This window comes from Rhinatrema bivittatum, chromosome 6, assembly GCF_901001135.1.
Source record: "Rhinatrema bivittatum chromosome 6, aRhiBiv1.1, whole genome shotgun sequence".
Taxonomy (NCBI): Eukaryota; Metazoa; Chordata; class Amphibia; order Gymnophiona; family Rhinatrematidae; genus Rhinatrema; species Rhinatrema bivittatum.
In genome coordinates, this window is record NC_042620.1 from 112017596 (window position 1) to 112038986 (window position 21391).

Here is a 21391-nt window from a genome sequence, read left to right on the forward strand (position 1 = left end):
TTTGCTATGCGGTTACACCAGTGGGAGTAATTTTTATAACAGGCTGCATAAATGTGCAGGCTGTTAAGCGCCCAGCTACACCAGTCTTCCAAGCCAACTTACATGCATTAAGTTTGCTTTGATAATTATCCTGGCTGAATTACGCACACAATTGCATTTGCTATTTGGCGCTACCCTTCACATAAAATACATGCATAAATCCCTATGTTGTCCAGACTCCACCCACTAAAACGCCTCTCCCCTGTGCGCATAATTGTATGCTCATATCTGTCTCTCTTTCCTAAAGAGCCACATCTGTGTGTAAAACACTACTTCACCTGCAGAAGTCCCTTTAAAAATGATTTTTGATATGGGAACAGGCCATTGGGGTTTTCATCACCAGTCTTCAACTCGTCCGAACACAGGCGTATACTGACTGAAAGATATCTATCTTGTTTTATTTTTTAATTAGTTAATTTTGGAGTGAATTCTCAAAGAGATTCTGAGTGTAAAAATGGCATACACATGTGTAATTAGCATATATGCTCGTCTATGCTATCTTATAAACCATGAGAGTACACACATATATCTTACTGGAAAAGGAAAAAGTGTGGTCTGGAGTTGTTTCGACGTGGGGTTCAGAACACGCGGTAGTTGCTATTTTGTTAGCGTGAGATGTGTGTACATTGGCAAACCTTTTTACACCTGCTAATGGACTCGCACAAATCAAATTAGACTCATCTGCTGTCTGCGGCTTTTGGTGGGGAGTCTGGGTGAATCAGTAGGGGCTGTGGGTAAAGTGCTAGAGGGTCTAGGCTGGGTGACCTGGTGATCACAAGGACTTGTGCAAGTGAGCATTTTCAGATTGGGATCTGCACATACTTTATAAAGTACCCACCTTCCCATTTAATTCTGGGGGTTTATTAGCACAGTGTCACAATTATTTCACGCATAAAATATATGTTCCAAGAAAACAAACCGGTAATCGATCCACGATGGCTGTCAGCAATGAACACAAGTAGTTGGATCGGTGTTTTACACCGATCCAACTACTTGTGTTCAACGCATAAAATATATGCACCTATGTTTATAAAATGGGTAAAGAAAACATGTGCTTTATTGCATTGGAAATATACCGTATGTGCATACTGAAACCTACTCACTTTCTTTTGGAACAGAAATGTAATGGTATTTTATAAATTGTGCAGCTCTCACTGCCCAGTTTATAAAATAGGAGCATTAATCTCAATTTGCCCACTTACATGTGCAAAGCTGTACCATGGATAGGTTTGAAAGTTGGGCTCCCTATTGATATCCAGCTTTGTCAAGATAAACAACATATTTGTACCAAAGTATACAGCAATAGGACTCAACTGTCCTTATCTAATTTTTAGTTGTTTTTAAACTCATCCCCCAAAGAAGAATTTAAAAAAAGATCTAAACAGTCTTAAATGACCGGGAATAGAAACCTCATATTAACTCTATGTAAAGATTCCCTCTCCCCCTCTAACTCATTAAGGGAGTTGCTCTCTATTAACTCAAATTGGGTCTTTCTGAAGGATCATCTTATTGACAGAAGAAAAGTCTAAATGCTAAAATGTCAGGCTGAAAACCTCTGCAGCACACTAACACAGGAATTAATTCTGAATGCTGGTTTTATTAGAAACATTTCCTGACTCGTCCTGCAGGCAAACATAGCAGTAACTCACAAGTTGGGCAAGGTTAAATTCCAGCTCAGGTCTTTACACAGTAAATCCTCTTGCAGTAGTTCACAGTAGGGATGTGAATCGTTTTTTGACAATTTAAAAAAATCATCAGATATTTTTTAAATCATCAAAAATCTTTAGAGTTGCGATACAATAGAAATTCCCCCGATTTATCGTGAAAAATCGTAAATCGGGGGAGGGCGGAAAAACCGGCACACCAAAACAACCCCTAAACCCACCCCGACCCTTTAAAACAAATCCCCTACCCTCCCGAACCCCCCCAAAATGTTTTAAATTACCTGGTGGTCCAGTAGGGGGGGGGTCGCGGCGCGATCTCCCGCTCTTGGGCCATCGGCGCCATTTTGGCTGCCACTAATATAAATGGCGCCGATGTGCCGATAAAAAAAAAAAAAAAAAAAACCCCACCCGACCCTTTAAAATTACCCCCTTAGCCTCCCCCCCCCCAAAACATTTTACATATACCTGGTGGTCCAGGGGGGCTGCGGGGAGTGATCTCCCGTTCCCACGCTATCAGCTGTGCTAAAAAAAAATGGCGCCGATGGCCCTTTGCCCTTACCATGTGACAGGGCAAAGGTAGCGCCGGCGCCATTTTGAATACTGGCAATACGGCCGGAGTGCAGGAGGTCGCTCCTGGACCCCCGCTGGACTTTTGGCAAGTCTTGTGGGGGTCAGGAGGCTCCCCCAAGCTGGCCAAAAGTCCCTGGGGGTCCAGCGGGGGTCCAGGAGCGATCTCCTGTAGGTGGGCCGTATTGCCAATATTCAAAATGGCGCCGGCGCTACCTTTGCCCTGTCACATGGTAAGGGCAAAGGGCCATCGGCGCCATTTTTCTTTAGCGCAGCTGGGAGCGTGGGATCGGGAGATCGCTCCCCACGGCCCCCCTGGACCACCAGGTATGTGTAAAAAGGTTTGGGGGGGCAGGAGAGTTGGGGAGGCTAAGGGGGTAATTTTAAAAGGTCAGGGTGGGGTTTTTTTATCGGCGCGGGCCTCACTAAAAAAAAAATGAGTGATGTGAATTGGAATCGTTCCAATTCACATCTCGTAACGATCAGATCCCCCCCCCCCCCCCCCCCCAGCCACACGATTCACATCCCTAGTTCACAGCATGACTTAAGACAAACTTCTGGTTACTGACAATGCATAAGACTTCTAAACGTAGTAGCACAGCATAACATCAAAGCAGGACCTCACGAGTCTTCTCTGGGATCCCACACTTTTTTCTTTTGGCTTCCACGCTGTCTAAATGCTGGGAATGCCCCTCTGCTGCCCCAGCCACTGCTTTTAAATCCCCTGAGGACCAATCCAGCTCCTCAGAGGCAGTGCTATGTAGGAGGCTAAGTTTAGAATAGCTTTGGCTTTCTTTGAGCAGCTCTGTGCACAGGGCACCTACTTTAGATGAAGCGGACACTGGTTCCTTTTCCCTGACACAAAACCCCCTAAAAAAAAACCCCCCATTATACTGGGGCAATGGAGATCTTTGTATGCAGTAGCCTGAAAAGCAGAATATAAATAAATAGCCAATAGTCTACACACAGCCTTGCATACATTTAACAACATAAAGCAAACTATTCTAAAATAATTATAGCAAATGTAAACTTTCAGTTGGGTCTGAAAATAGTCCATGAATGTGATCAGGAAAGCCAGAAGTTTTTTTTAAGAGTGTTTACAGATTAAAGAATTTTAGAAGCTGACTCCTTACCCCCCCCCCCCCCCTTTTTATTTAATTTTTACATTTTTTTCTGTGCATCCTAGTTATGTAATTCTACTTACTATTTGTTTTTTTGTTTTTGTCTGTCAACCCCCCTACCCACAAGCAAACATCTCTGAATTAATTTGGATTTCCTGACTATTCCTGCTTTCACGTTCTTGCCCATTTAATGTGCCATATGTTAAACCAACATAGGCGGGTGTGACTGCCTGTCTTGCTTCCCCTTCCCCTGTGTGGGATTTCCCACTTGAAGTTCACATAAGAAAGGGGGCACAGGTACCATTTTAACTTCTGTCCCCCTTGCACCAGGGTCAGGGTTTTTCAATTATACTGGACTCAATTCATCAAGGAAGTAAAGGGCAATAAACTAGGGATGTGAATCGGGCTTCGGACGATTGAAAATATCGTCGATATTTTCAAAATCGTCAGAAATCGGGGGCTCCCCGAAACGATAGGAAAACCCCACGATATTGATCGTGGGGGTTCTCTTATCATTTTGGGGGAGGGCGGGAAAAAGGCACACAAAAATAACCCCTAAACCCTCCCCGACCCGTGCCATTTTTAAAGATGGCGCCGGCCATCCAGTGCTCTCTCCATGTGACAGGGGCCAGCCAATGGCATGGATACCCTGTCACATGGTAAGGGCAAAGGCCATCGGCGCCATTTTTATTAGTGGCAGCCGACGGCCCGAGAGCAGGAGATCACTCCCGGGACCCCCACTGGACCACCAGGTACCTGTAAAATGTTTTTGGGGGGGGGGTCGGGAGGGTGGGGGAAGCAAAGGAATTAGTTTTAAAGGGTATGGGTGGGTTTTTTGTTTATCGGCTTGGGCGCAGCCGATAAACAAAACTGCAATCGGGCCTGATGAAAAAACCCCCACATGTGAATCGGAACCGGAATCTGAACCGATTCCGGTTCCGATTCACATCTCTACAATAAACCACTACCCCACCCCACACCCCATCCCCCCCCAAAAAAATTACAAAAACCCATAAGAATAGAGCTTACATGAATAGGCCAGGAAAAAAAACTATGATCTTTCTGCCTATGATTTGTAGCTAATAGGTATCCAGCGAACCCGAGCCCATTGCTTTAATTCTGAGTCTGCAGTAGTCATTGGTTGGTTCTGTTACTGACTTTTACATTTTATCCGCCCGGTCCTCTTTCATCAGTCGTCGTCCACCTCCTCCTTCGCCCACAGAGGTGGCATTCGGTAGATAGGCCTCTGCTGGGATTGGAAGCCCTTGCTTGCATTTTCGTCCATGAAAGATCCCAAAACTTGGCATTTTGTACCATGTAAGGGATTGGATGGAAAAGTGCACGGCTCTATTGACTGCATGAAAACCAGATGGACTTCTACATGGAGAAATAACTGGAGCTTGCTATTCCAAAGGGTTTGAGTTACCGTGACAGACCCTGAGTTTTTTAAAATTTTCCCATCCCACCCAGTGGATGAATTTTACCCAGATAAAGACAGGGTGGGTCTTCTGGAGGCGTGGTTAAAACATATTTGGGGAGCACAAATATTCAGATTTGACCAGGTTGGAGAAATCCATTGTCCTGGTTACCTGAGTCCCTTTAGGTGGCTGTGTTCAGCAGCAACTAAGTGCCGGTGAATATCCGTAAAACATTTCCTAGATCATCTTACCGCTCACCCTCCCACTGATTATGGACCTTCTTATTGCCCACTCTTTTTATCCTGAGTCAACAAATACTTTCTAATCTGACAGATCCATACTCTCAGTTGCAGAAAAAACAAGATTTGCCTATAGGAAAGAATATGTCTGACACTTGGTATATTATAACCGAGAAAGGGTTGAACACTATTGGTGCAGAAGTGGGATCAAGTAGTACTCCAGGAACATGGCTGGAAATGTAGAATAATCTTTGACCCAAAATAAGTGGTAAATACATTTCCCAATCCAAACTGCAATTCCATCTTTGTATGGAGTCTCGCCTGTTTCTTTAGCACTTGGGGGCCGATGCAATAAATATGCACAGAGAGCGGGCGCTGAACACTCAGCGCCCGCTTTCTTAACACGACCCCCCTTGGGGGGCGCCATGCAATATTTAAATTAGGGAGTCACATTAGCAAGGAGGCACTAGGGTTGCTTGGGTGCCCCTAGTGCCTCCTTGCTAATGAGAACCCGATCGGTGTCAGCCGTCCAGCGGTTAGGAAAACCGACGCAGAGTTTATTGGCGTCTGTTTTCCTAAATGCCGCACAGTCTGGGGATTTAGGAAATGGACGTTTGTCAGTTGAGCGTCCGTTTCCTTCACCCAACTGCCGGTGGTTTGGGGTTTTTTACTTTTTTTTTTTTTTTTACTTTATTTAGTTTTGTTTTTCCTCCTACTTAATATCGCAATGATATTAAGTAGGAGGCAGTATAGAAAAGCAGTTTTTTCTGCTTTTCTGTACTAGTTTTAAGAGGGCTCGGCTATTAACGCCTGCTTGCATAAGGGGATTAATTAGCGCCTATACAACCTGCATCCAACTGTGGGTTATACAGTGCGCTCGGCTGAGTGCACTGATTTGCATCGACTCCTTGGTTTCATAGTTTTATTAGTGTGAGTGCACTGATTTGCATCGGCTCCTTGGTTTCATAGTTTTATTAGTGTGAGTTAATCTGCGCTGTGCAGCACTGCATACTGATGAAACTGGAAGATTGCATTATCGTGCAGAACACACATTTTTCTGTTTGGAAAGTTAAGAAAATTAGCTAGTCACTGACAGAGGTGCAATACTTCAGGACACAATACGTTTCTGCATAATTAGCTGCACAGGATAGTAGGAAATTCCTTCACTTCTGATCATCCTAGATAGAGCTTTTAAACCAGTTCAATACATTCTGAAATGGTTTTAAAAACTGCCAGAATGGAGAATCGACACTGTAGAGTTTCTAAAATAGTTTTCAAGAACCAGTTTCATTCTTTTGCTAGTCTCATTTGGCTCTGTAAAGTATTTTTTAGCTAAAAAAATACTTTACAGAGCTAATTTTTTAGCTAAAAAAGCTTTCCCAGAACTGGATTAAATTCTCCACACTTCATCCCATCAACACATCTTTTGCTTATAACATTATACATATTTATTAATTTGGAAACAGTTGGCTGAAATGTAAATATTCTCTTTTTTAATTCCCTCCCCCTTTCTGGTCCTAGTTATTATTCCCTGTTTTTTGTAACTTTCTCACGTCCTAATTATTGTTTTAATATTTTTTAAGTTTCACACTATATTTAATGTTGAATTGGGAAATGTTTATCACTGTTACTCCCTGCCTCCACACACATGTTAATTGTAAACCGGGTTGATGTGATTCTTATCATGAAACTCGGTATAATAAAAATAATAAATAAATAAATAAATAAATAAATAAAGCAGTGGTAGTACGAACACACAGAACTAGCGTTTAAATTGATTTTGACTGATATTGCACTGTAGGAAAGGTATTAGAAAATACACTGAATTCAGAAACATTTATCTGTTTCTCTTTACTTGTTGAAGTGTTTGTACTATATTGCTAAACCCAATTACTATTTCAGAAAGTGCAGTCTAATTCAGATCTGCTCAGTTTTCCCCCCCAATTTTTTTTTTTTAAATTTTGTAGCATATTCAAACCCCTGCATTTTTTCTTGGATTTTATAGGTTAATAATCTGGGCAGGCCACTGAAAGCACTTGGCACTGCTTCCTTGGATATTCAGTGGCCTAAAGAGATTAGCAATGGAAAATGGCTGCTTTACTTGATGAAAATAGACTCCAAGGGATTGGATAAAGTAGCCTGTCAGCCTTCAATTGAACTCAACCGACTGCAACTACGGGTAAGATATGGTGTGTTGTGCCAATCCGTGGGTACTAGCTGACGTCTTGTGGCCCCACAAGAATACTGCTGGCGCAGCATGACTCGTCTGAAAGAGAGCAGTGCTGGCAAGAAGAGTAGGGGTGGAGGGGGGAGTCTTGGAATGGAAGGGGGGAACAGCTTGAGAGGAGAGGGAAGTTAATTTGTCCCTCCCTCTTCTATTTTTTGTTTGCATGGGACTGTTATTTTGAATGACAAATACTTAGACATTGGAAAATATATTAGAAGTTGATATAAATCAAACCAATGTTGTTGCATTTTTAACAAGTGTGTGTGTGTGTGTGTGTGTGTGTGTGTGTGTGTGTTTTGGGTTTTTTGGTTTTGTTTGTTGGTATTTTTGGTTTGTTTTTTTTTAATCATTGAACAAATTGGAAGTACAAAAATTGGAATTGAGACCAAAACACATTTCCCTTCCTCTGAGTGAAAGTCAGCAGGAGGGTACAAGGGTCAAAACTAAAGTTGTCAGGTAATTGTAATTTTGCACTGATTCAAACCAAAATTACAATTCCCTGACCACTCTTAGGGCCTTATTTTCTAAGGCTATCGCACGCTTCTGCTACCAGCAGAAGCGTGCGATAGCTAGAAATTGCAGCGCACGCCTGCGAAGGGGACATCAGGGTGGAGTCGGCCCTGGAAGAGGAGGAGTCGGGGCGTCACCGGGGCCGACTCCGTGAAGATGGCGCAGACAGCAGAAAGGTAAGGAGCCTTTTCGCTGCCTACTTCGTGCCGAATAACTACACCTTTTATGGTGTAGTTATTCGGCGTGACGCCGGCAGCGATCGCACCGCGGAGGTGCGATCGCTGCCGGCTAGCACAGGACCGCCCCCTCGCTTCACCCCCCCCCCCCCGCCCACCATTATCACCGGGATTCACTAAGCCTTGCGGCTTTAGTGAATCCAGGCCTAAGCGTCCATTTCCTCTGCCAGAATTCACCCAAATTAGTGCAGTAGTTTCCGAATTCCAACATGTGAACAGGCAGACAGAAAGACAGAAGGATGCACTGTCGACAATAGGTGCTCGTTTGCAAGTGAAATGTATCTAAAATGGGTTCTTATTTTCTTTATTCCACCCTTACCCCCACCTTTAGAGGTGAAATTTAAGACCGGTGCACGCGTTTGCCGGCCGACACACATGGCTGCAGCGATTTCATGTATGTGCGCATATACGTGTGCCTGTTATAAAATTGGCCATTTCCCCAGCTCGTTCCCAGTAAAGGCGAGGACTTCCTAAACCCCCCAAGCTAATTTGCCTCCCTTTTACCCTGTTAGCCTGGAGCACTAAAACCTCGCTGACTAGTCTTGCTTTTTTATGTTATTACTAATACGCCGTCCACAGCAGAAATAAAGATTGGCAGGCACTCGTGTGCGTAAATATTTCCGCGCAGACTCCGTCACAGACCCGGCCCGCTCCCCCCCCCCCCCCCCCCTTTATCCAACCTTATGGTTTGTCCGTGTACCAGGAGATACCCGGGCGGTGGTTAAACGCCTGTCTCCTGGCTATGGCGCGCGCAGAGCTCTTACAGTTAGCCGGCTTGTGTTTGTTAGCTGATTTAATGCTGTCCAATGCTGAAGGCAGAATGAGAACACTTGTGAAAGAAGGTGTTTAAATTATGTGTAAATGCGTATGGAGGTAGTAATTATAATATTGTGAAACGATTTTCCTGTCACAGAATATGTACTATAAAATGCAGCTAAAGCCAGAGGCAGGGCCTGTAGGAAGAAGGAATCTGCATCAAGTTACAGTGCCGTCCTGATACTAACGTCAGATTTTTGAATTAAGGCAGTCCTACAGTTGACTTGGAAAATAGCCACTGCTATTACTGGCATCGGTAACATGGGATAGACTTAGTTTTTGGGTACTTGCCAGATACTTGTATCCTGGATTGGCCACTGTTGGAAACAGGATGCTGGGCTTGATGGACCTTTTGGTCTGACCCAGTATGGCAATTTCTTATGTTCTTGGTAAATCTTTAGGGTTAAATTTTTTTTATTTTTTTTTTGTGCATTTCTTTCAAGGAATCCCATCACTCCAGGAAGAAACGTGAAGTTGGAGAAAAGAAGTCCAATGATGGGCAATCGTTTTCTTTCTTTACTGAAAAAAGAAAGTACCTGACAATTGTAAGCATTTTCCTAGTCAGCTTTTCTGCGCCTTCCTCCCCTTTCTGCTCCAGAAAGCTCATTATGTAAAGTTCTTCCTCCCAGACATGCCTCCTTCTTTCAGTGCTGTGTTGCTTATTTCTCAGATTGTATGTAGTGCTCTTGCTCCCTGTGAAGATAATCTCATGGATTTAGGGACCGACTTTCCCCCCAGTAGAATGCCTTTAATAGCAAAAGCAGTCCCTGCCAGAAATGGGGACGTTTTTTAAGAAAAAGAAGGCACACAATATTTCCTCTAAATTGTAGCTGCAGCTCCATTTTTTTTCTGTGAATTCTGTTTCTGAAGCAGTTGGGTTTCAGATTTTGCAGTGTGTAATTGCTATGGAGTATGAGAGATTTCTGGACATATAGAAGACTTTAAGCTAACCCTACAGTCTATAATGAAGTGTACATTTCCAAAATGCATGGATTACAGTAAGAATTTGAAAATAGTTTAAAATTTTCATTTTGCAAGTAACATTGTGAGGAATCAATACTTTTTTTTTTTTTTTTGCAAAACCTTTCATCATAGGATTTTATGCCAAATCTTTTGCACAGGAATGAGAAAAGTATTAAAAACTCTTGCACAACTGATGGCGAATTCTAGTGAAAATAGCGCAGAATCGATTTTTTTTTTTTCAGTGCAAACTTGCTTTTAAAGTGTCCAAAAAGTAAAATATACTTTTGGCAGGGGCAAAAGCACTAGGTGGTTTCCCCCCCCTTTTAATACAAAGTGTTGCTCATTCCGCAATAGAGTATAACAGAATGTGCACTAGGTTTAAAACCTGCCTTTTGTGTCCTTGGTACCAGTTTTGAAACCTGTATTGCTCTGTTTCAGGAGTGCGATGGCTATGCAAAGTGTGTTACTATAAGGTGCCCGCTGCAGGGCCTGGACAGCAATGCAGTGCTTGTGGCTCGCTCCAGACTGTGGAATAGCACATTCCTAGAGGTACCACTACCACACGGCCCTTTATCTTCCAAAAGCTTTTATTCTCATTTGTGGGAAAACCATATTCTGATACTTGTTTTCTTTTGGGTACAGGAGTACTCTAAGTTGAACTATCTTGATATACTCGTAAAAGCAACGATCAATGTTGATTCTGATGCCAAAAACATTAAAGTTCCAAATGCAGGCACTCAGGTGAGTGACTTCTTTGTTATTTGTATAATTTGTCTGTTTTCTCCTTACAGAATGTGAGATTGTTTGGCCTTCAATTTGTGTGCTGTACTAATATGATGATCTGGGGCGATACAGTTCCAAACAGCGTTTCTCACAAACTGATATTTTTAACAGTTGAAAGCTGGGATCCAGTAATTTTATCTTTCCCTTGACTTTTTTTTTTTTTGTGGCTCTTGTATTGTCTTTTCTTGAAAACCGGAGTGGAAGACTTGTTGAATTTTCTATCTGTGGATTTCTGCTCAACTCATTTTAAGATAATTTTCTACAGTAGGAAAGATTAATATCTTGAAACTCTCTATGATGCAGGAAATGAAGAAAGTAGCATATTTCTGCTTTGGATGAGATAATTTAAAGAGGATGCTGGCTAATCCTTTTTATCATGGTTTGATTAGTGGCGCATCTTTCCAGTCAGGGAGTTCAAGTGCAACCCCCTGGGCTGAGAGTCCTGGATAAAGGCGCCCCCGGAGCCATTCCTCAAACAGTTTCTTAAGTCCTAATCTCCCCAGCTGACATGTTATCTGAGTGCCTATGACTTCCTGATCGTTGGGGGCAAGGGGAGAATTCTCTTTTAGGCCCTGTGCATTGCATTTAGTAAATCTCAGTTTAAAGTTAAATTTCTCTTCCTCTCCAGTCAATGGGCCTGATTTACTAAGGCCTTTTTCCAGTTCTATATCTATGGGAAAAAAGCTTAGTAAATCAGGCCCAATGTTAGGGCATTTTTTAAGCTCCCTCCCAATTGATAGGGGATAATTTTGTTCTAGTCAGATTGATAATATCATAGACAAAATCCAGACAACTCATAAGTCTCATGAAGTTCTTCTTCCTTCTCCTTACTACTCTCAGTACTTGATAAGCATGTCCCCTTCTCCTCAGATTTCCATGAGATGATGGTGAACCTACCAATAGGTCCAAACAGTCTCCTCCTCTCCTCCCCTTCATCCAGGAATGTATGAAAATGCACTCTTCTGAACTACTCACAGTCTGCCTGTGTCCTCTTAATGAGAAACACCACTCCCTTGATTTACACACACTGGGGCAGATTTTCAAAGACCTACGCATGTAAATCCAGGAGGATTACGTGCGCCGGGCCTATTTTGAAAAGGCTCTTTGGCGCACATAAAGCCCCGGGACACGTGTATGTCCCGGGGCTTTTCTGAATGGGCGGGCAGGGTGGTCCGGGGCATGGCGGGGCAGTCCGGGGGCATGGCTGGGCGGTCCGGGAGACGTGGCCGAGGACTCAGGCACAGGGGGATCGCGCGCATGTCATAAAATCGGCTGTACATTTGTGCACACTGGGTTGTGCGCACAAATATATGCCTGCGCGTATGTTTTAAAATCTGCCCCACTGAGCATGTGGTTGAGTGCTCATGCTGTTAGAAAAATAAATGTTTCAATAAAGAAAAAACAAAAATATGAGATGAGGGTGGAAGAACTCCTATTTCAGAAAACATAAAAATCAGGTTTCCAGATATGGTCCTCAAGGGTTAGGATATAGTCCTTCAATAAGTCAAAACTCTCTGCCTCCTTTCTGATCCCAAGTGCCAAGCCACAAAAACCAGATGCCTTCCTCCTTAAACATAAACAAAGCACCGGGGAACAGCCATGGGCATGCTATCCCTGGAAGGGTCAGCTAAAGATTCCACACTTTAAAATGGTGACTGGGGTTTATATAGTATAAGAACATACCATTCTAACCACAGTAACCACGTCTCTATTTGCCCCCATAACAATGGAATATTTCTCTTGGTTACTGGTAGAGATCTAGCAGGATCTCCACAATAGTACAGTATAGCAGTTTTGTGTAAGACACATCAACAATTAAACAGTCCCATGGAATTACTAAAGAAAGGTGCATCATATAAATAGTGCAATATGCATTAATAATGCACTATAGATAAGGGGATATATACTAGAGATATACATTAGTTTATCACGAATTAGGCAATTTCACTGAAATTGCCTAATTCGTCGTGATTTGGGTGGCTCAAACCCCAACACGGATTTTCCCCGAACTTCAGGGAAAATTAATTTTTGGGGTTAGTACGGGGGAGAGGGGCACATTTATTTTAAATTTTTTTTTTAAAAACCCCACCCCAACCCTTCAATTTTACTTTAATACAAACCCCCCTCCCCCCCCCCCCCCCACCATCCCGATCCCTCCCCAAGACTTACTAAAAGCCCTGGTGGTCCAGCGGGGTCCCACGAGCGATCTCTCCCTCTGGACAATCGGGCTCTCGGGCCTGCTCCAAATCAAAATGGCACCAATGGCCCTTTGCCCTTACGATGTCACAGGGGCAATCGGTGCCATTGTTCGGCCCCTGTCACATGGTAGGAGCAATGGACGGCTGGCGCCAGGATGGTGGGGGGGGGGGGGGGGGTTGTATTAAAGTAAAATTGAAGGGCTGGGGTGGGGGGTTTTTTGTTGTTTTTTGTTTTTCCGGGTTCGGGTTTCAGCTTTGTTTTTGCTGAAAACCGATCCGTGAGAAAATGAGTCCGGTTGACTTTAGAAGTATATTCACTCGTGTAGCTGTTCAAGTCATGAAAGGACTTGAACAGGTAAATGTAAATCATGTATTTACTCTCTCAGACAATAAAAGGACTAGGCCCACTCCATGAAGTTAGCAAGTAGCTCATTTAAAAAAAATCTAAGAAAATTATTTTTTACTCAACGCATAGTTAAGCTCTGGAATTCATTGCCAGAGGATGTGGTTATGGCAGTTAATGTAACTGGGTTTAAAAATGGTTTAGATAAGTTCCTGGAGGAGAAGTCTATAAACTGCTATTAATTAATAAGGAATAGTAGCTTGGGATCTATTTAATGTGACTTGGATTGGCCACTAGGGATGTGAATCGTTTTAGGACGATTAAAATTATCGTCCGATAATTTTAATATCGTCTTAAACCGTTATGGAACACAATACAATAGAGATTCTAACGATTTATCGTTATAAATCGTTAGAATCGTGAGCCGGCACACTAAAATCCCCTAAAACCCACCCCCGACCCTTTAAATTAAATCCCCCACCCTCCCGAACCCCCCCCAAATGAGTTAAATAACCTGCGGGTCCAGCGGCGGTCCGGAACGGCAGCGGTCCGGAATGGGCTCCTGCTCCTCAATCTTGTTGTCTTCAGCCGGCGCCATTTTCCAAAATGGCGGCGGCCATAGACGAACACGATTGGACGGCAGGAGGTCCTTCCGGACCCCCGCTGGACTTTTGGCAAGTCTCGTGGGGGTCAGGAGGCCCCCCACAAGCTGGCCAAAAGTTCCTGGAGGTCCAGCGGGGGTCAGGGAGCGATTTCCCGCCGCGAATCGTTTTCGTACGGAAAATGGCGCCGGCAGGAGATCGACTGCAGGAGGTTGTTCAGCGAGGCGCCGGAACCCTCGCTGAACGACCTCCTGCAGTCGATCTCCTGCCGGCGCCATTTTCCGTACGAAAACGATTCGCGGCGGGAAATCGCTCCCTGACCCCCGCTGGACCTCCAGGAACTTTTGGCCAGCTTGTGGGGGGCCTCCTGACCCCCACGAGACTTGCCAAAAGTCCAGCGGGGGTCCGGAAGGACCTCCTGTCGTCCAATCGTGTTCGTCTATGGCCGCCGCCATTTTTCGCCGCCATTTTGGAAAATGGCGCCGGCTGAAGACAACAAGATTGAGGAGCAGGAGCCCGTTCCGGACCGCTGCCGTTCCGGACCGCCGCTGGACCCGCAGGTTATTTAAGTCATTTGGGGGGGGTTCGGGAGGGTGGGGGATTTAATTTAAAGGGTCGGGGGTGGGTTTTAGGGGGTTTTAATGTGCCGGTTTTGCGATTTTTAGATTTTTCACGATTTTTCACGATATTTTACCCCCCCCAAACGGCAACAATACGATTCCCTCCCCCTCCCAGCCGAAATCGATCGTTAAGACGATCGAGGACACGATTCACATCCCTATTGGCCACTATTAGAAACAGGTTGCTATCCTTGATGGACCTTTGGTCTGACTCAGTATGGCATGTCTTATGTTCCCAGTTACTCCCCCAGAATGCCTTTAGCTGGCTCAATTCTAGGTGGCTATCTTATTAGCCAGCTAGAGTTTTTAGCTGGATAAGTGCCCAAATCATCATTTGGCTGGCTAATATCTGAGTTAGCTGGCTAAATGCTTTTGAATATGTACTTAGCAACCTCAGATTGGTCAGAGCCTGTATCAGAGTTGCTGAAAAAGTACAACATTGTGTTTATAGTGTGCGCTTTATGTTAAATATAGATAGTCTTGTGGAATTGCAACAATTAAGTAACATTGTCAAAGAAAAGTATATCGTATAAATTGTGTACTACAGCTAGAGCTAGATGCAGATTAATTAGTAGAGATGTGAACCGGTTCCGATTCTGGTTCCGATTCACATCGTGCATTTTTTTTCGTGCAGCCCGATCGGGTTTTTTATTTATCAGCTGCGCCCGAGCCGATAAACAAAAAACCCACCCCGACACTTCAAAACAGCTCCCTTAGCTTTCCCCGCCCTCCTGATTTCCCCCCCCCCCCAAAACGTTTTAAATTACCTGGTGGTCCCGCGCCATTACTCCTACCACGTGACAGGGGCCGGCCAATGGCATGGATATCCTGTCACATGGTAAGGCCAAAGGGCCATCGGCGCCATTTTTATTAGTGGCAGCCGACGGACCGAGAGCAGGAGATCGCTCCCGGGACCACCACTGGACCATCAGGTAATTTAAAACGTTTTGGGGGGGGAGGGAGGGGGGGAAGCTAAGGGAGCTGTTTTGAAGTGTCGGGGTGGGTTTAGGGATTGTTTTTGTGTGCCGTTTTTCTCGCCCTTCCCCAAAACGATAAGATAACCCCACAACAATTTCGTGGGCCTTTCCTATCAGTTTCGGGGAGCCCCCGTTTTCTGACGACTTTGAAAATATTGTACGATATTTTCAGTCATCAGAAATACGATTCACATCTCTATTAATTAGTAGTTTGGTCACTGGGGCAAAAAGCTGCTTCAAAGAGCCAGGTTTTCATCAGTCTTCTGAAGGATGTGAGATATTTTCTGATGGTGAGGGTCATACTAGCTCAAGGCTTCTAGAATGAAGCTCATGGGAACCAGATGCTGACAATTGTCCTCAAAAATTAAAGAATAAAAAAAAATAAATCGTATATGTTGACTGAAGATACACCCCCATCACAACTAAGCCAGATTAAGGGTTATCATTCTTGAAATATAGCTGGCCAACAGCTCTTAGTTTTTAGCTATAATATGATATCTGTTTGTGCATAAGGCAACAGCTGAAATCATTTTAAATAACAGTAATGTGTTTAATTGATAAGGGTTGAGGTTACTGTAAGAATTTTATGGAGAATGGAAGTATTTGTTGGGTTATGATATATTCATGTCCTGTTTCATGGATCGATGTTTATGCTTGAAGACAGTTCTTAACTAAGCAGTTAATGGCTTTTGATTTTATAGTTATGCTTGTTTTTAATCAAGTTGTTTGGTTATGTTTTATGTAGCTCTTGTGCTTTGGGCCATGGGGAAGGGTAGTATACAGAATTGCATGTATACTTCTTGAAAAAGCAACAGCCGCAGTGAGCAGAGGTATTCCCGGGGGCAGAGTTGGAGAGAAGTTCGCACTTGCATGCATGCTTTGTATTTTTGAAAGTATGCGTGTGAAGTTTCCTGTAAAAACCATGCGCACACATTAACAGGTATTTTGGTGGGATAATTTCTTCCAAGTGAAAGCACCCGCGTTCTTTCCCTTTGAAAACTGTTGTAAAGCCTGCAGGTAAAAAGGATTAGCAGGCTTTACCTCAGTGTGGGCAGTTGCAAAATTTTCCCTAGAATTTTAAAAATAGATTATTTAGTTTTGCATAGGCTACCATTTCTGTTGGTGGGGAAACTGTATGAGTGTTTTCAGTTCAGTCTTGAGGACTGCATCCCCTATCTTTCTTATACCTGTCTTTAACTCTGCAGGTGCGTGTTACTGTGTTCCCGGAGAAGACAGTGGCTCTACATACAGGAGTACCTTGGTGGATTATCTTAGTAGCTGTTCTTGCTGGAATTCTGATGCTGGCACTGTTGGTATTTTTGCTATGGAAGGTAAGCTGATTTCAGATGCAGTTTTACATTAACATTCTGATTTGAAAATACTTAAAAAACAATTTTGAAAACATTTGCTATAATGCTCAAAACATGCCATCTAAGTGTAAAGATGCAGATATATATTCCATTTAATTTAAAAAAAAAAAAAAAAAAGTTAGATACCATGAGGCCAGACGCACTAAGCAACTTCCCCAATTTTGGATGTATTAGTAAAATGCTTAGGAGGAAATTTTCAAATCATGTGCATAAACATTTGCATATAGATGCATAAGTAGCCTATAATCGCTATTTTATGAACATCAAACGTACATATATGCATGTAAAGGGGCATTCTGGGGCAGGACCAACAGTTGCACGCGTAAGTTCCTATTTTAAAAGAAACTTAACATGCATACATTTGACAACGTACTCGCATAATTTTACATCTCCTGATTACCTTGTGCAATTGACATCAAATGTATTTATTGTGTAATACTGGCTGGGTGAAAGGTCTGGAGGAAGTTCAGGCTGAAAAGCCAAGAGGGTCTCTCCAACCTGGGAAAGGTCTAGTTGAACTAAGAGGAATCAGAAAACTCATTTCAATTACACACATATATTTTAAAATGGTGTATTTAAACTTTCAACCAATTTTAAAAATATACGCACATATATTTTATGCATGAAAGCGAAGTAGGACTTGCTCACATAAACCTGATGTATGCATATAAGTTGGTATTGTGCATAACTCGGGTTTACGTGAGCCAAGTCCTACTTTATTTTCACGCATAACAGATACATGCATATATTCTAAAATTGGTAGAAAACCTACATGCATTCAGTGCAGTCCATGTATTTAGTGTAAGCAAACTTACACAGGTATGTTGCAGGATAGACATATGCATATTTTATAATATGCATGTATGTGAAATGCACAGGTTATAAAATACTATCAAAGATCTCCAGGCAGAGTTTGAAAATTACCCTCTTATTACACTTACACTTGCCTTCTAACTTGACTAAATATTTTCATAATGTGTGAAAATTGCACTTTTCTAAAATACCAGAAAGCCTTTGCTTTTTGAAGATGCTTTCAGGAGATGAAGTCCTGACACTTAACAGAGCCTGCACGATTGTTCACAGCTTCACAGATGAATACATTGTTTCTTTGTTCTATTCAGTGAGGCTTCTAGAATTGCCAAGTTAGTCTAGCAGTGTTCCTTACACAGAGATTCAGATCACAACTTGTCACTTGTTTTATGTATCTGTATGTCTGAAAGTTGTTGTAGATTTGTGCCTAGTCACTGTGCAAGGCAGCAGATTTCTTATTGGTGAAATCTGAAACCTTGCCAGGGGTGGGAAATTTCCCCCAAAGTAAACACAATGTAAATCTCCGTATGTCAGAATAATGGCACCTCCTGGTTATTGAGGGAGCCTTAAAGTGGCCAAGTCTCCAAGAGTCATATTAAGTCATTGTACACAATTTACTAAAGAAAAGCAAATCCCTATATCTAAAAACTTGGGGGTAAAAGAGCTTTCTTTATTGAAGGTCTTGAGTCTTTCATGTTTACCAAGCTTTGGGTTGTATAACACAGGTCTTGACAAAATTTTTCTTTGAATCTGGGAGCCAGCCCAAAAGTTTAGGAGCCAGAAATGGCACTGACGGGGGGCCCTTTCAAAAAAGGTACAGAGGAGTTTCTTCCAAAAATGCAAATACATCCTCATTGGTCTCTTCCTCTTCTAGTTCCTCCACATTACTCTAACCATCCTCTCCCCTAATTTCCCTCCTTCCCTGCCCAAGAGCCCCCCCCCCCCACCTCTCTCCTGGTCCCTGACCTCTTTCTCCTATCCCCTTCCCTGTCCAGTAGTCTACTTCTCTCTCTCTCTCTCTTTCCTACCCTGTCTGGTCTATGTGCACCCCCCCCCCCCCGCCCCCACTAGTGACAGTGGCTCGCTCTCTCTTCTTCTCCTGGTCCCCCTCACCCCCACCCAGCAGCAGTCTCTCTTTCTCTCTCTCTCTCTCTCTCTCTCTCTCCTCTCTCTCTCCCCAGACCTGGCAGGAGGAGAGGCAGGCCAGCGGTGAGTTGTGCTGCTCTCCCCTTCATGCAGAGCTGTAGGAACAATCGCCACACGTGTCTCTTCTCTCCCATGTTCCTACTCTGTGGCTGCGCTGCCCAGATGTCTGTGCAAGAGCACAGCACAGACCCTTTTCCCCCCTACTACCCCCAGAGATATTTCTAATCGCCATGGCGACTGGGCATCCGGAAGTTTTTGTCAAGCCCTGGTGTAACAGGTTCAGATCTCTTGTCTCAACTCTTAACGACCTGAAAGATCGCCGGTATCCTTACGTTGCTTGTCTTATCATTGTTAGGTGTCTTTATAAATTCAACTTGAAATTGTCTTAACGGATTTTTTTCCCCTCCCTCTACAAGCGTGAAAAAAGAAATTGATGCAATCCCTTGCTTCTTTATAGTGTGGTTTCTTCAAGAGAAGTAAGAAAGATCAGTATGATGCCACCTATCACAAGGCTGAGATCCATGCTCAGCCATCTGATAAAGAGAGGCTTACTTCCGATGCATAGTATTGAGCTGCATTCTGTAATTGGTAATTGCTCAGTATTTTAAATTGCTGGTTATGGCACATTGTATGGTTGCGGTGGTTACGCTGGCTAACTCTATGAAACAGCTTTTGCTACGTGCATTTTCCATTAACCTCTATTCTTTGAGAATGTGAACATTTGCTTGCTGGCTTTAAGCACTCTCGTGTGTAGTTTTTTTTTTTTTTTCTTTAATATTGTACTTTATAATGAACTGGACACATGCAAATGTAATATACTATCTTAACAATTTTCAAAAGCCCATTTACATGTGTAAAGTGCATTTACATGTGCAAAACCCAGTTTTAAGCATGTAAATACTATTGAAAATTAGCCCCATAGTGCACTACAGTAATCATTCCTTGAACTCTTTACTGCAATAACCAATTAAGTATTTAAAGGGATTTTTGTTTTCAGATAAATGGAACAAAACAAAAAAAATCCAAGAATTGTCCACTCTTTTGAAGTGCTCCTGATCTATTGCTTGTTCCACTGTGCGAGCAGCTATGGTAGAATCAGGCAGTGAAGAGGTTCTTGTTTAGCTGCTAAACTGCTACTTTAAAGACTCACTTCGGCCTACATAAGCCACAGAACTAGAATAAAATACAGCACTCCACACCCTCAGAAGGGGGAAACAAACACATCCCTACATTTATCATCTTCAGTTTATGCTTGGCATTTCCCCACCTCCTCCCAACCGAGCAACTTCCTGATAGGCTCAGCAGCAGTTTGGAGGGCAATGCAGGTGGATAGTAACTGGAAGGAAATCACGAATTTATAGAGAAAATGTTTAAATGCTTGGGTGTAGATGACTAGAACTGCTGGATAACACGTCCTTCCCTATGTGTATAATTTGCAGATGTGAAACATGTATAACCCCAGTTTCACCCAGGGCCACCTTCCCAGCCTCAAGGAGCACTGGGCCCGCTCTACCAAGCTGGAGCAAAAAATAAATAAATAAATACATCTCTGGGGCCAGGAATGCCTGCAGGGCTAGTACTAGGTCAAGGACACTCCCAAGAAATAAACCAATCTCCACTCAAAAGGTGTGCTCCAACATAGAAATAGTTCACCGCTGTAGCTTCAGAGTAAAACATAATGAAACAGGCCAAAAATCTTCAAAATAAATCGCAGCTCCTAATCGGCTCTTCACTCCTCACCACCAAAACACTTCCTTCTCTTTACACAGTCTTCTCTGCCTACCCTGGCCATCTCTTTCTTTCCATGATCAAAATTAGTTAACTCACAATGTCCTGGTCAGCTCAAGGAAGAAATCCCCCTGGTTCTGCAGATAGGAATCCTCCGAGCTCTGTAGCGGGAACAGTTTTTCTCTTGGTCCAGGCAAAGTTCCCGCCACAGCTGAAGTACGGCTTTCTTTCAAAATCTTCAAAACAGCGTCACAAAATGTGTCTTCCCTTCAGGCTTCCTGAGACTCTGGGAAAGAAATCTCTGCCTGAGCACGTGCTTCTCCCCTGGTATCTCTGGGAGAGGGTCACGGTTACATCCTCCTTTTAGCTCTGTGACTCTGGGAAGCCCCAGACCAAGGGTAGTCACGGTCCTTATAACCTCCTAAAACCAAGCCCAAAAAAGCTGTAACTGCTGTCTGTCAAAAGGTGTGATGAAAAGATGACCCATAGTCACTGGAACTTTCTCAGACCTATAGGACCTTCCTAAAAATGAAAATCACCACCTTCCTTCCTTACAATAAAATCTTACTTTACTTCCTGCAGCTTTTACAGGTTTCCCAAAAGGGAAAAATCTCCACTTTAACACAACACTTGCTTTGACTAGTGATATTTACACTTCTGTGGCACACAGGGGCCACATAAATCTAAAATTAATCTAAATGCAGTTATACAGAAATGCTGTGACTGCATAGGACACAGCAAGCTACAGTTTAGGGCCTTAAGAAATTATATGCCCACTTTTTTCCCCTAAACTGAATTGTTCATGCTGGGGTACATTTTAAGAAACAGCAACAAAAAGGGTTTTTTACCACTACTTATAGATGAAATATGTATTTTATACATTGCTCTTTTTTTAATTTAAATAAACCGTTGTAACTCTTTGCAGCTAATTCACTTGAATTTTATTGCATTATCTTGCACCTTGAAATCATAAAATTGTTATAAAATACACTTTCACCAAAATTAAGTTCTATT

The 21391-nt window shown here is 43.0% G+C and overlaps 1 protein-coding gene across 2 annotated transcripts in view; it reads left to right on the plus strand.

The window, feature by feature from the left end:
• The window catches only part of ITGA6 (integrin subunit alpha 6), a 135535-nt gene that overhangs the window by 110678 nt on the left and 3466 nt on the right, over positions 1-21391 (plus strand). Inside the window, exons 20-25 of one of the 2 annotated variants that reach the window (XM_029605796.1) lie at positions 7054-7227; positions 9281-9382; positions 10239-10349; positions 10443-10541; positions 16529-16654; positions 19107-19237. In XM_029605796.1, the coding sequence (XP_029461656.1) occupies positions 7054-7227; positions 9281-9382; positions 10239-10349; positions 10443-10541; positions 16529-16654; positions 19107-19214 (720 nt within the window). In that variant the 3' untranslated portion in view covers positions 19215-19237. The remainder of the gene's footprint in view (positions 1-7053; positions 7228-9280; positions 9383-10238; positions 10350-10442; positions 10542-16528; positions 16655-19106; positions 19238-21391) is intronic. The other variant, XM_029605795.1, reaches the window with a different exon arrangement.